Source organism: Scatophagus argus, chromosome 9 (assembly GCF_020382885.2).
Source record: "Scatophagus argus isolate fScaArg1 chromosome 9, fScaArg1.pri, whole genome shotgun sequence".
In the NCBI taxonomy this organism is placed as follows: domain Eukaryota; kingdom Metazoa; phylum Chordata; class Actinopteri; family Scatophagidae; genus Scatophagus; species Scatophagus argus.
This window is the reverse complement of record NC_058501.1, coordinates 11313200-11327036: the sequence shown is the minus strand read 5'-3', so window position 1 is coordinate 11327036 and position 13837 is coordinate 11313200. Positions and strand designations below refer to the sequence as shown.

Sequence of the window (13837 nt, the reverse complement as noted above, 5' to 3'; positions counted from 1 at the left end):
GAAAACAGCACCCCTTTGAAACTCACTGGTTGCAGTCTTGGAATAACTCAAGATAACCTTTTTATGTATTATGCAGCATCTTTTAGATTTACCTGCATTATTATCAGCATCTCTGCGCTGCACATTCAAGTTAACTACAGCTGTGGAGTGTAGATCTCTAATATACGTTTGGGAGCTCCATCTCTGCAGATGTTACATTAACATTTGATTTTACACGTCTGTTGGTGAATATTCACGACTTTGCATAAATTATATAAAAGTCCCCACAGTCATGTTCGCTTTGCACACACCTGGTTTCTGTCCAGGTGTGTGCAACTGAGTATGCATGAGCACACAGTCTTACCTCACAGCAGCTCAGGTCTAGCGATACATCTTTCAGATTGAGGTTACTGGCCAAGCCAAGCAGGAGAGCTCTACAACAACATCAGTATATAAAGTTAAAAAAGTTCTCCATAGATATGTAATATTTCATTTAATTTTCAACATTGAAGTGCAGCGACCCAGTTAGTGCAGACAGAGCTGCAGCACCTGTCCTTTCATGCAGCTCTTCACTGTGATACAGGCTGACAAGACAAGTTTATTTTTACTGCTTTGCATGGGGACACAGGTGATAAAAAAAAAAGACAAGGAACAAAGCGTAGAGTCACAGAGAGCGTGTGACAGGAAAAGCTGCTCCTCAGACACATTAAATGTGAATGAATCTTTCTCTCACTTGAGGGCTTCTGGCGGCAGCTTGGTTCCCGACACGTTGATGGAGCTGAGAGACACGGCACTGCTGAAGAAGTGCTTGAATGACGGAGGCACGTCTTTGCCTTTCCTATGAGAGAGCAGGAAGTAATGCCAATAATGACCCCAAATGCAACATGTTGCCACATTTTTTGTATATTTTTTTTAAACCTCTTTTTATTTAAGAACACATAAGGCTTGACAATGTGGTTCCTTCAGTTGACCGGAGATTCAGGCCAACATTAAGCCTTTAGTACTCTTGTCATGCCCTATAAGCCTGTGACCCAGTTTGGTTTTTATCTACTGTTTAAGAAGCAGCTTTAGCTCCCCCCCCCCCCAAAAAAAACAACAAATGATTCAGATGGGAGTGTCACTCAAAGTCCCAGGTATAACCCTTAACCACCACTCGTCCTTCCTCCCCCCTCCTCTCTTGAAGTCCTCAACTCCCTAGAGACACACTGGAAAGAGAGATAATAATGTGACGAAAACTCCACCCACCACCCATCTGTTAAAGGCAAAATCTGTACACACACACACACACACACACACCCAGAGAAGCTGTGCATCTTTATGAACCCTGTATTTCATCTTGTCTGTAATGCCACTCTGTCACCAGCAGGTGTCACACATCAACATACAGAAAGAATTTTGGTGTAAAAGAAAACTACTCTAACAAGCCTGTCAGGTCAAAAAGAGACCTTGATGTAGAAATTACACTAAGATGTAGAGGAGAATCAAAGGTAAGCCTCCGTGGGGCTTATTTCCCAGGAAGGACATGATGGATGACAATATCCTGGAGATTCCAGACCTACTTAGCGTTAAAGAAGGTGTGGCACACAACTCAACATCTACTCTGCGTTCAGGCCTTGATTTTATAAAAAACAGACGCAGGTGGAACAGCTGTAGAATAACTACAGACATCATTTCATCTTTGACTAGCTTATATTATCATCATATTACTTTTCAGCCTTGATCTGATTGATCTGCAAAAGCAAAACTTAAATTTGAGATTACATGCTTGGTTTTGGCTTCATAAAAACATGAAGAGAGTTGTTCGAGTGATTAACACTGCTGTATTGTGAGCATGCTGAAGAACAATATTTATTTATATTAATTTATGTAACATTTATTTTTTGTTTTTTTTTAATTAAAAATGTTGCAGTTTGTGAGTGATTGGGGTGAAAACTTTACACAATTACAACAAAAGTGCTGCTTTTGTGTCCATTTAACCATTTTTACTGCATTTGGATCTCCTATTCTTATTATGCACTTAAAACACATCTCACTTTTTCTTTGCTTATCCTCCACTGTGCGACTCCCTGCCCCTAAATGGAACAAATTCACTCTTGATTAACAAAGCTAACAGGACACAAACTACAACAACCAATGAACCTCCTTTGCTCATTATCAGGTGACTGTAAATACAACCCAGGTGAGTTCTTACCTGTGAGGAAAGACGCTTTTTGACACATTTAGAACGGAGAGGTGCTGGACCGAGCCTCGCAGCAGAGCCGAGCAAACCTGGAAAGTAAGCAGAACATGTCACCATAACATCTTAGCTGTATGAAGTGTAATGACTGCAAAAACCAATGAGTTCTGACTGTAAAAAACAGTTGTTCCTTGCAGCTCACTCTTCACCTCTGTGACTACATTTTAAGCTGCAGTCATACAATGGCTAAGTCAAAAAGAGATGGCAGCTTTGTATCTGTGTTAAGAAGCATGTGAATGTATTTATATATGACTGTAGAGAGAGAGAGAGACACACATACACAATATGATTTAAGAGTTAATCAATATCTTCAGTGACAGCCTGACAACTGGCTACATCTCAGCCTAATCAATAAGCTGTATTTGGCTCTCAGGCACACATCAATACATCACATCCAGTATTCAGACCACAGCACAAGCAGCAGGCAGCAGCACAGATTGAGTGGGTGTATAAAAATGGATTACATTAACTGCTACACATATATTATTGGTCAGAACTTCATCTTACAATGCAGAATAATGAGGTACAGCTGTAACTGCATGTTGCTTTGTTTGAACGTCATTGATTTGTCGCTCTTGTATTCTTAAAAATGTGTTACCCATTATAATATGTCCCTGTACCCAACGATCTGAAATATTTATCTTACAAGCTCTGTTCTTTCCTATGAGCATCAGGCAGGAGATGAGATCTCAGTATGGCCTCCTGACTCACCTGGTCCAATGAGCAGTCAGTGTTGGAGAGGTCAAGGGTTTCCAATCTGTTGGGTTGACCCAGGAAGTGGTAGAAATGCTGAAAGTGACGCAACACACATATACAAGAAGATGATGTCTGATGGCTGATGTGTTGGCGACCACAGAGAGAAATACTTTCTAATGTAGAACAACAAGTATGAATATTTCATTTGTAATATATATTAAATAATATGTTTAGGATGGCATGTTGTCAGTGCAACCGCTGAAACATCAGTCAGGGCATGAAATTGTACTCTACGTTAATTATTAATGAGAGTCTGTGTGTCTTTAACTGTTGCGCAGTCTTTACAGGAAGGACTTTGAAAGAGGGCAGAGAACAGGGCACCAAGGCCACAGTCTCTGACGGGCACACACCCTTCATAAGGGCATCAGGGTCAGAAAGGGGGGCAACAACAGCCATGGTCACTGTGGCTGCTGGTGAAATTTCTGCCCTGGTTGTAGTCCTACTATTGTCCACCTATCTCTTTCTTGCTCTCATTTAAAATTTTCCACAATTTTTGATCTCCCTTAATTAGTCACATACTTCATACATCACCATCAGTTGCTGAAAGCAGATCTTAAAATATAATAATGATCTTGCTTATGTGTAGAATTTTCTGTTACCTGCTGCGGTGACTACCTGGAGTCTCGCCAGTGTCGAACAACTAAGTGTGATTGATACAAACTCTAAAATGGATTAGAAACTCTCTCTTTGTGTGTGTGTGTGTGTGTGTGTGTACAAATATTCCTGTAGTTATGGGGACAAAAATCTATGGGGACAAAATGCAAGTCCCCACAAAGTAAATCTATAAGTATTAAGACTTGCTTTAAGGTTAGGTTGAGGTTAGGGTAAGCGTTAGGATTAGGCAAGTAATGTTTATTGTTTTGGTTAGGTGGTGCTTAAGCCTCCAGGAAATTAATGTAAGTCTATGTAATGTCCCCAAAATTGATGGAAACATGACTGTTTGTGTGTGTGTGTGTGTGTTTGTGTGTACCTGCATGTCATCCCCTCGGAGGACATTCCCTGAGAGGTCCAGATGGACTAGGCTGCTGGGGATGGACGGGTTGGCACTCAGTGACTGGCAAAGGCTGTTCACCCCTAAAACACAAACACACACACACACACGCACACACACACACACATGCACAGGGGCAGTGTCAGCACTATCACAGGTCTCAAATCTCCACTTGATGTTTTGACAGCATATTAAAGGAAATAGCAAAGGAAATGAGCAAGACAGGACAGAACTGGATCAGAATGCAAAGTGAACACACAGAAAGTGAAGAGAGCACACTTTCTCATGGATGACTGTGAAGGTTGAACGTAAAGAAAATTTATCAAAATCAACAGATCAAATTGTTAAAATAATTTCAAACAGGACATTTTAGAGACAGATAATTTGTGTGTATGCATGTCTTTGCACGTATGGATTTCTGTTGCACACTGTGCCTCAAACTGGCATATAGTGCGAACAGGCACCAACTCATGTCACGTCTATCACACAGCTAACACACTGAACAAGCACTTAAAGTCTTGACTTTGTCTATCAGTAAATTGAGACATGATTGACTATTCTGACACAAAGAAATGAAGAGAGAGACAGAAACAAAAACGGTGCAGATTATTTAAGATTTTTGCAACGGACATAAACATTTCAGCTTACTCAAATTACAGTATATTCATCTGGAAATTAAATTCAATAGATCAAATGGTTGATCTGTTTGATTACAAGCTTCAACAAAAAAATAAAATTGTGCTAAAAAAGAGAAAAAGACCTCAACGCTTCGCTTTTTCTCTGAGCATTGGTGGATTTCGGGGTTTAGTTTATGGATTGTCCCTTTAGCTAGATGAGCAGTTTAAGCTCAGTTCAAGCAGCTCTGTCTTCTCGCCAACCCTACACTGTGAAATATGATACCTCTTTATTGATTGCCTGAAAGCAGAGCATGTTTACAGCGAGTCCCTAAAGATGGTGCCAGGTGCTGCAGTGCTTACTTTTGTTGAGAACCAAGAAGAAATTTTACCTAGAAGTGATTGTTGACAGAGAACAAATCAACCTAGAGATTCATTACTGCAGAAAGACTTGTCATGTCAGGTTACAGCTCCACTGACTGAAGAAAAGTGGTGTGTTCAGCAGCATTTATGCAAATGTAAATGTGCACGTTGTGATTGTCTTTGCACACTCACACATCTTGTTCTTACCCCCCTCTCTCATAGTGTTAACAGTTCAATAATTACGTGTTATTAGCATCTGAGCGGCACGTAGGATCAGATTAGCGCAGATGTGATCTGCATCTGACCTCGAGGGGAGCATGTGAATTAAAATACACACATTATAGTCAACTGATAACAATGCAATACTCATGTCTTTTTTTCTGGATTTTAATTATTACAACTGACTCCATTTCAAAAGTTTAGATTTTTTTTATCCTCCTGTTTTAGTAACTGTAAACAAAAGACAGGAAAACACAGCATGTACCTTTGGGTGATAATGAGGTTTTGGAGAAGTTTAAATACTTGAGCCCCATACGTAGTTTGGCAAACTGAGCACCCAGGGAGGAGATGCCTGCACATGAGAGAAGAAACAAGAACATACAATGATTGTCTTTTCTCCATTCTCTTTCATGAGGCTGAGACTTTCTTTTCAGCCAACATAACTACAGACTTTCATGTTTACCGTAATTTCCAGACTATAAGCTGCTACTTTATTCACGCGCTTTGAACCCTGCTTCTTAAACAATGATGCGGCTAATTTATGGATTTTGCCTCGAGACGAAAGTGACATTGAGAGTGACAACGAGAGACTGACAACGTGGACACCTGCGGCTTATGGACAATTGCAGCCAATATATGGACAAGTTTTTTTTTTCTTTTTAAATTTAGTGGGTGCGGCTTATATTCAGGTGCGCTCAATAGTCCGGAAATTACGGTAAATATAACCCCTTCATACTTTTAACTGTTGTACTGTCCTGCTAAATTGAAAACAAAAACAAAAACTAAAAAAAAAAAAAAAGAAGGAAAAAAAAACACTGCTTGAAACTCCTCCACTCCTCCACTCTCCAATTCAAAATCTGTAGTAAGCTATGAGTTATAAAAAGGCTCATTTTATATAAATGCATAAAATCAAAGTAGAGTCAAAATGTAAAAAAAATGGTATTGATTCTTTAAAGAACACATTCTAAAGATCTTGTGTGTGACACAAAAAATTATTGTATCTTTACATTTTACTGTCTGAATATTTGGTGGAGTACATCTTTAATTGATGTGTCTTGCACAGAGGTGATGAAATATAAAACTAGTCTCACTCACTGTTCTGTATCGTGTGAACCTAAAATGTCTATATGATCATACTCTATAGCAGTGACAGGCTGTACTAAATGAATGCTGAACATCACTTGTCACACCTGCTGTAGAACAGAGCTGCTTTGCAAAGTACTGAGTATATACATATAATAGATTAGAGCAGAAGTCTCACCTCTGTCCTCCAGTGGGTTGTTGGCAAGATTAATGGTGGTGAGCCCTGAGTTGGAGTTATGGGACAGGGCAGCAGCCAGCTTCTGGGCAAAATCCCTGCGAAGCATGAAAGAGGGTAATCATTAAGTGTGATCAGAAAGATTCAGCAACATAAATATAATATAAAACAAGATATCATAATATGAGATTCATTTAATTAATGTATTAATTTATTTTTTAATTTAAGTTAGTTTATTAATCCCAAACTGGGAAATTACTTCTCTGCATTTAACCCATCACTGATTGAAACACACACACATGTAACATGCAACATGCAGTGAAACACACAGGAGCAGTGGGCTGCATCAAGTGCCCGGGGAGCACATACATTGGGGGTTAAGTGCCTTGCTCAAGGGCACATCAGCCGGCTAAGGGGGGGGTGGGGACATTATCACTCCACCACACTCAAATTTTTCCTGCCCGTCCGGTGGGGGAATCGAAACAAGGACCTTCCGATCACAAGCCGCTTCTCCAACCTCTAAGTCACGGCTGCTTCAGGTTCAGGGTTTTTCACAGGATGAATAGCAATTGACCTTGAGGTATAAAACTAGTGGCATGTCCCTTTAATAATTCAGCATATTCTCACGTTTTGAGTCCCGCGTTGTCCAGAACCAACTCTTCTAGTCGAGAGGAGCGAGACACTACTCGAAGAATCTGCTCGCACACATCTGCAGACTGTAGACACACACCAACACAACACAGATGTCAGCAGAAACTTTCACTGTGCATTATTTTGCAGGTGGTCTCATTTAAAGAAAAAGTAGATAGATGTACTATGATGTAGTTTTTGTGTTAGTGCTATATAAAACAGTAGTTAGTAAAGGTATAAAAGATGAGAAACCAATACACTATATAGACAAAAGTATTGGGATGAGACTGTTTTTCAGGGTTTGGACTCTGCCCCTTACTTCCAGTGAAGGGAAATCTTAATGCTTCAGCATATCAAGACATTTTGGACAATGCTTTGCTTCCAACTTTGTGGCAACAGTTTGGGGAAGGCCCTTTTCTATTCCAGCATGACTGTGCCGCAGTGCACAAAGCAAAGCCCATAAAGATATGATTGGATGAGTTTGGTGCAAAAGAACTTGACTGATCCACACATAACCCTGACCTCAATCCCACTGAACACCTTTGGGATGAACTGGAACAGAGATTGTGAGCCAGGCCTTTTGCGATGCCTAATCTCTAATGCATGAATGGGCAAAAATTCCCACAGAAACACTCCAAAATCTTGTGAAAACCCTTCCCAGAAGAGTGGAAGCTGTTATAGCTGCAAAGCTGTCCATGTATATAGACATGGTGTAAGGGTCAGGTGTCCCCATGCTTTTGTCCATACAGTGTATAATGTTACCCAGTATGAGCCTAACACAGCAAAACAATCGATCAGTAGATTCACTCACCAAAAGCACAAAAATATACTAATTAACTGAAGCAGCTCCGAGGGTTTGAATGCACTTTAAGTAGAACAGCAAGACTGGGACTGAAACATTCAAGGTCATAGGAATAAGACAGAAATTTACTTTTGGGACTCATGATTTCTGTTCTTGTGCAAAATGTGGTGAAACCACTCTTGAAAGCTTTTCATTATGCCAACTAAAACTACATAGCAGAACGCTGAAAAAAAAACAGAACAGGATTCTGTACAAGCAAATTCTGTGTCTGGCTTAAAGACCATTTATGCGTGACAAGGAGAAACTGGGGAGAACAGACTTCAGACACTTTGGAGGCAGAAAAGTTGTCTCGCTTTTGTGGTCTCAGCACCACTGGAGACAGAGTCAGGGGAGGAAAAAGCCCTCATATTTAGAAGAAATTAAAAATTCAGCAGTTGGACGTCTGTGCCCTGCCTAGATGCTCACTGACCCAGTTCACTGTGTGCTGCGTCATACCCAAACATGTGGACAAACACACATCCTTGTTTGTCTTACTACAGTAAGTCTAATTTTTCTACACTAATTATCTGCACTGATTAATAACACAAACATTTTCCACCATGGAAAAGAACTTTACTGGACCATTGTTTTATTGTAATTCTTGGTAACTGACATTCCTGTTTCTCTCAGGCTGCAGCTTCAGTGTGGCCAACACACTGGTAACATTGTCCCAGCAGTGTTATCTACAGTGAGGGGGAGAGAAGGGATAATGGCAAGAGAGAGAGAGACAAAGGGAGGGAGAGATAGAAGAAGATAGAAGGTACTGTTGTTCACATGTTTACTCTGTGAAACTGTGAGTATTGCAGAAGAGGAGTAAGAGTGATGGAGGGTAGCGAGGGATGACACGTATTAAAGACAAGGAAGATGTGTGGGTAGTGAGGGATGAAGTAGAGAAAAAGAGTGGAAGAGAGAGGAAGAACACAAAAGGAGCCTGTATTTTCCACAAGAGTCACAATAAAACTGTTGGGGACACTGTCAGCATGTGCACTGCACCATTTACCAGTCATTAAATAAGAGCCTTGTCACACTGTGCTGTTCTGACCCCCACACATGTGTACACACCACACGCATACTGTGCAATCATGAGGTAATCAGAAGGCAAGTCCTCTTATCACTGCTGTCCTCTCCTCTTCTTCCCCTCCTTTCTCATTTTTGGCTCAGCATCTTGATTAGACCACAAGACAAACAGCCTGACTGAACCGAGGATGAGCAGCATAATCCCTCGCTGTGATAGCTGGCTGTGTGTGAGTGTGTGTTATGTTATCCAGTCCACTGCACAGAGAGATTCCTTATCTGTTTGAGACTGTAATTTAAGCCTGAGGCTCCACATTTCCCTCTCACACACTCTTTTTCTTTTTCTTTCTGCTTTATTTCTTTGAGATATTCCTCAATTATCTGCACAGTGGCACAGATTCAATAGCTCAGGCTGCTGGGTAGTGTTTCCCTTGAGTTACACTTTGCATGCGAGTAGATTAGACAGCAACATCATCTGACCTGCCGCTAGACTGGTTTCCCGTGCTGGAAAGTTTTATTTCCTTTTTCTCTGACTTCATTCTTTGAGTCTTATCTCTCTTTCCTGAAACAGTCTGACCCCTTAGTCACCTGGCATCACTTCCTTACACTCTGTGACCTTTACGTTTCTGTCTCACTGCGCTTTTTTTCTTCCATCACTTTCTCTCAGTTCAGTACAAAGGGCTTTGCTGGCATGAACACTTTAAGAAATAAGCATCAAAATACTATTTGTCAAACTATTTTGGCAGTACACAATATCTTTCATTCTCTTTCATCCCTCTCATTCTTCTTTCTACATTGTTACCATTTCCACTGGCTTGGTATGAAAAACTATTCAAAACCAAAGTCCAAACGTGTGCTGAAACCTTACTAACACAGAAGCCTTAAGGTCCATTATAATACACACTGATCTGGGACAGAGAGGACATACTTTAGATCCAAGGTGCTCATGTGCCATGGAAAGCATTTGAGCTTAAATTTTCAGATGGAATGGTGACGGACAGGATTTTAAAATTGAATACAAAAGGAATCGTCTGTGACAGAGGTGTGAGATAATTGTTTGGACTGAGGAAGCTGCGTGTGGTAATTGGTGAGACTGAGCGAAGCCTCGAGACAGAGAGTAAGTAATGGAGTGCTGCAGGGGAGCAACAGCCTGAGACACTGAGCCCCTTTGTCTCGTTAGGATTAGGAGTCTTATCACACGAGAACATTGGACTGATCCTCAGTCAACAGACAGGAGGGGAAGATAGTTGAAACAAAGGGGGGGAATTTATGTGCAGGCAGATACATACAGCTATAGTTAGGAAAATGTATGGTAATAAATGCAGACAGAGAGGATGTGTACCGCGATTTTGGTCCAGGGTCAAAACTTTAATTTGTCAAGAACGCTGGTTTAATAAATACAAGCTAAACTAACGACATTCCCATCATCCTCTGCTGTACTTTGTGTTCAGTGCTAATAAGCACGTTAGCACAATAATACACTAAATTAAGCTCATGAACATGATGAGCATTGGGAAATATACAATGTCTGACAAACATGGGCATGTTAGTATTGTAAAGATGTTACAAGATGTTACAGTCTTACAATGTCTTTTACTGTGTGAGGGAAAAGACTGACAAATATCCTAACAGAGTAAGCAGTAGTGCAATAAGGAAACCAAAAGCAGGGCCTTTACAACATGTGAAAGGTAATGTAAACAAACTGACAGACAGGCAGGGAGAGACAAATCTATCCATTTGTCTCACTATTTACTCTGAGATAAGATTAAATCTGGATTATCAGACTAACATGATTACGGTACACTGTTTGGCCAACGTAATGTACAGTGACGTCTGAAAACCGGTTAGAGGATGAAAGAAAGATGAAAGATGAAAGATGAAAGAATAAAAGAGGTAATAAAACTGTCTATTGACCGCGCTATTTAATACACCAACACCAGCAAGACGTGGTCACACGGCCTGCATTGACTTTTCACACACTAGTGTAGCATATCAAAAATGACTGAGGATCCTATAGTTCATGGTCTTGAACTGACAAACCTTATAAGACTACAATAATTGTCTTTCTGATTTCCCTAAACTGAACAGACATTATTGGTGAGTGAACAAATGGAGGCATTTGAGAAAAGGGATACCAACCAGTTTGTAGTCTTTAGTGGAGAGCTTAGTGAACCACTGGTTAAACTCCAGAACTGCAATTATAGCCACCAGGTCCCTGAGGAGAAGCAGATGTTCAGCATATTTCTCTCATTAAATATAAGTCATGTATAAATCACCTGCGATACATCTCTTATCTTTTAGTTTTTTGTTCCTTCCATTCCTATAATGTTTTCAGTCACATGGCTTCGTCTGTGTGCAACTTTTTATCCACAGCTGTTCACATTGTGTTGGTGTGCACTGCTTATATTTTATCTCACCTGTTCTCCAGATGGCTGAAGTCCTGCAGGTTGAGCTCTCTGGTGTCTTGTGTCAAATAGATGGTGTCCACATCCTGGACAGGATACAAAGGGAAAAAGGTGTCAACTAATAGCATAGAGCAGATGAAGCACACAAACAACAAGTCATTCCATAATGGACAATGATGAGCAGCACTACCTTGAGAAATATAAAATACATATGAGAAACACGTGGACTGTATTCATATACTGTTCTGGTTTTATCAAAGGTCTTAATGTCACTCAGCCAACAGCACAGAATCACATTTCAACCAGGATGTGCCACTGCTGTGTAACTGCATGGAAATAATACTGACCCACTGCACCTCTTCTTTGTAAGGCAGCCCCAGCCAGTCACAAACACATCTGTACATCTGAGAAAACCCACCTGGGCAAAGAGAGAGAACACAAGAACAACAAAAACAAAGTATCCATCTTACCAAAGAGCTGTGGGAGGGGATTGTGCAAAAAAACAAAACAAAACTACTGTTGATGTATACTGACTGTTACACACAGCGGCACACAGTAATTGTTGCAGAGTCACAGATTCCTACCACAAGGTCCAGGTTCAGCAGGCTTGTTGTTCTCCCACAGAGTCTGCAGAGAGGTCAGTCTGTCTGGAGGCTCCATGCAGAGCTTCTTCATCACTTTACTGAGAAGAAAAGACAGATCAAAACACGCAATGTAATAATCCCCTCTCTTTATTTCCTAAATATATTAGCTGGCAAAGTTTGCAACTGACTATCCTCACTCTAAAAGGTTTTGAAGAAGTAGCTCCAGGCTACTTTCTCACTGCCTTACTTGTCAAAGGACATTTTGCAAGCAGGAAGCAGAAACGAGCGTTCCACTTATGTGAAATGAGACTACATTTAACTATACCACACCAATATAACGTTAAATTGACTGGAGCGCAAACACAGACATCAGCCTCTCTGTGAGACTGTATAAGTTGTAATGAGACTGTATAAGTTTACGGTTTTACATCAGTGATCATTTCTGCATTTGTATTCATGCATCCTGTTTTCAATAAATCATATCATATGAGATTCACATCCGCATAACAGCAGCTACGTGCTTTTCTAAATGCTGTGGCTCTGACTGGATTATCGCTTGAGAGAATAATTCAGCATAAAGTACACAAAATACAAAACGAAAATGCATGCGCATGCACACACACACACTCACATTCAAATCTATGAACATCTCAATCAAAACAGATCCACAAGAAACTACATAAAATGCTATGTTACACACAATCACACATACAGGAGGTAGGACTCACCTCGGAGGGAGACCAGGACATATCCTCAGCAGGCAGTTTCCTATGTGAGCGACCACCTCGTTGACCTCCTCTGTAGAGAGCAGCTTCAGAGAGAAGGAGCCCCGCTCAAACTCTATGAACAGCTAAAAGGACACATGTAATAAGTCATCCACACCAGTATGCATGGCCTCACCTAAAGCGGTTTCAACCACAGAATATCTTTAAATGAAAAAAATTTAGTCACCTCTCTTTCTATAATTCTGCAATATTCCATCCACTGAATCAGTAAAATCAACTGAATAAGAACTGTTTATTGACAATGAAAGGATTCCTGAGTGTATTGGATGTCAATTTATATACAAGTGTATCTTCTTTTCCATTTTACATTTTTCTATCCACTCTATCTACCCAACAATAATATAACTGCCACATCCACTCAACCACATCTGCATCCCACGTCTTTACATTAAGTGAAAATGAAGATTTAATGACATTTAACATAACTGGCTAACCGTTTCAGTGTTCACCACAATTATGCAAATACTGATATAAGGCGATAAAAGCCTCTTCTATAGGCCAAAATTAACATAATCTTCGCTGATACTTATTAAACATGGGAGACCGTCAGCCAGGACACTAAGAGGACTGAAATCTCTGGAGATGAGTGGGAGAGAGGCTCAGCTGCGGGAACAGTGTGGCTGGAGATGGATTATCATATTTTGGAGGTAGATCCAGCTGACTGACAGCTAGCCAGCACTGGTCAAAAAGCCAAATGGAAGCTCTTCCAGATGGGAAACATCTTCCCCAGAGCTATGATTTCTGGGCCCAGACCAGTTTCTGGTGTCACATATAGTATATTAATTATTTTTATAGATTATACCAACATTCAAGGTATTTTGCTTCCCATCTTTTGGGCTTAGTCCACTGTATATCTATACCATCTGCTGCCATTACAGATACTTTAGGTTTAAGTTCCACTCCACAAATCAGCAAACATCCACCACGCTCCAGTGTCCCTGAGCAAGGCACTCAAGTATAAGCTTCTACGGATTTCCTCCTCCTGATCACCTACCAAGCATCAGTGGTATCAGTGAGGTGAGGTGCCCGCAGAAAGCCACCCACCCCAGCAACAGCCTGGTCACCCTGCTGCCATCTGCCATGTGACACAGAAGTACCTGCCGCCACACCACCAAACTACACAGCAGTTCCTTTCCTCAGGATGTGAATGCCCTTAGTTCAT

At 40.7% G+C, this 13837-nt stretch overlaps 1 protein-coding gene across 4 annotated transcripts in view; it reads right to left on the bottom strand.

Moving 5' to 3' along the window:
* The window catches only part of LOC124064460 (F-actin-uncapping protein LRRC16A-like), a 64023-nt gene that overhangs the window by 20962 nt on the left and 29224 nt on the right, over positions 1-13837 (bottom strand). For all 4 annotated transcript variants that reach the window (XM_046398944.1, XM_046398946.1, XM_046398947.1 and 1 more), the window contains 13 exons: positions 12619-12740; positions 11891-11988; positions 11654-11724; positions 11319-11392; positions 11041-11116; positions 7044-7132; positions 6420-6514; positions 5424-5510; positions 3942-4045; positions 2927-3004; positions 2171-2247; positions 713-817; positions 344-413 (listed from right to left, as the gene is read on the bottom strand). In XM_046398944.1, coding sequence (XP_046254900.1) covers positions 344-413; positions 713-817; positions 2171-2247; positions 2927-3004; positions 3942-4045; positions 5424-5510; positions 6420-6514; positions 7044-7132; positions 11041-11116; positions 11319-11392; positions 11654-11724; positions 11891-11988; positions 12619-12740 — 1146 coding nt within the window. The remainder of the gene's footprint in view (positions 1-343; positions 414-712; positions 818-2170; positions 2248-2926; positions 3005-3941; positions 4046-5423; positions 5511-6419; positions 6515-7043; positions 7133-11040; positions 11117-11318; positions 11393-11653; positions 11725-11890; positions 11989-12618; positions 12741-13837) is intronic.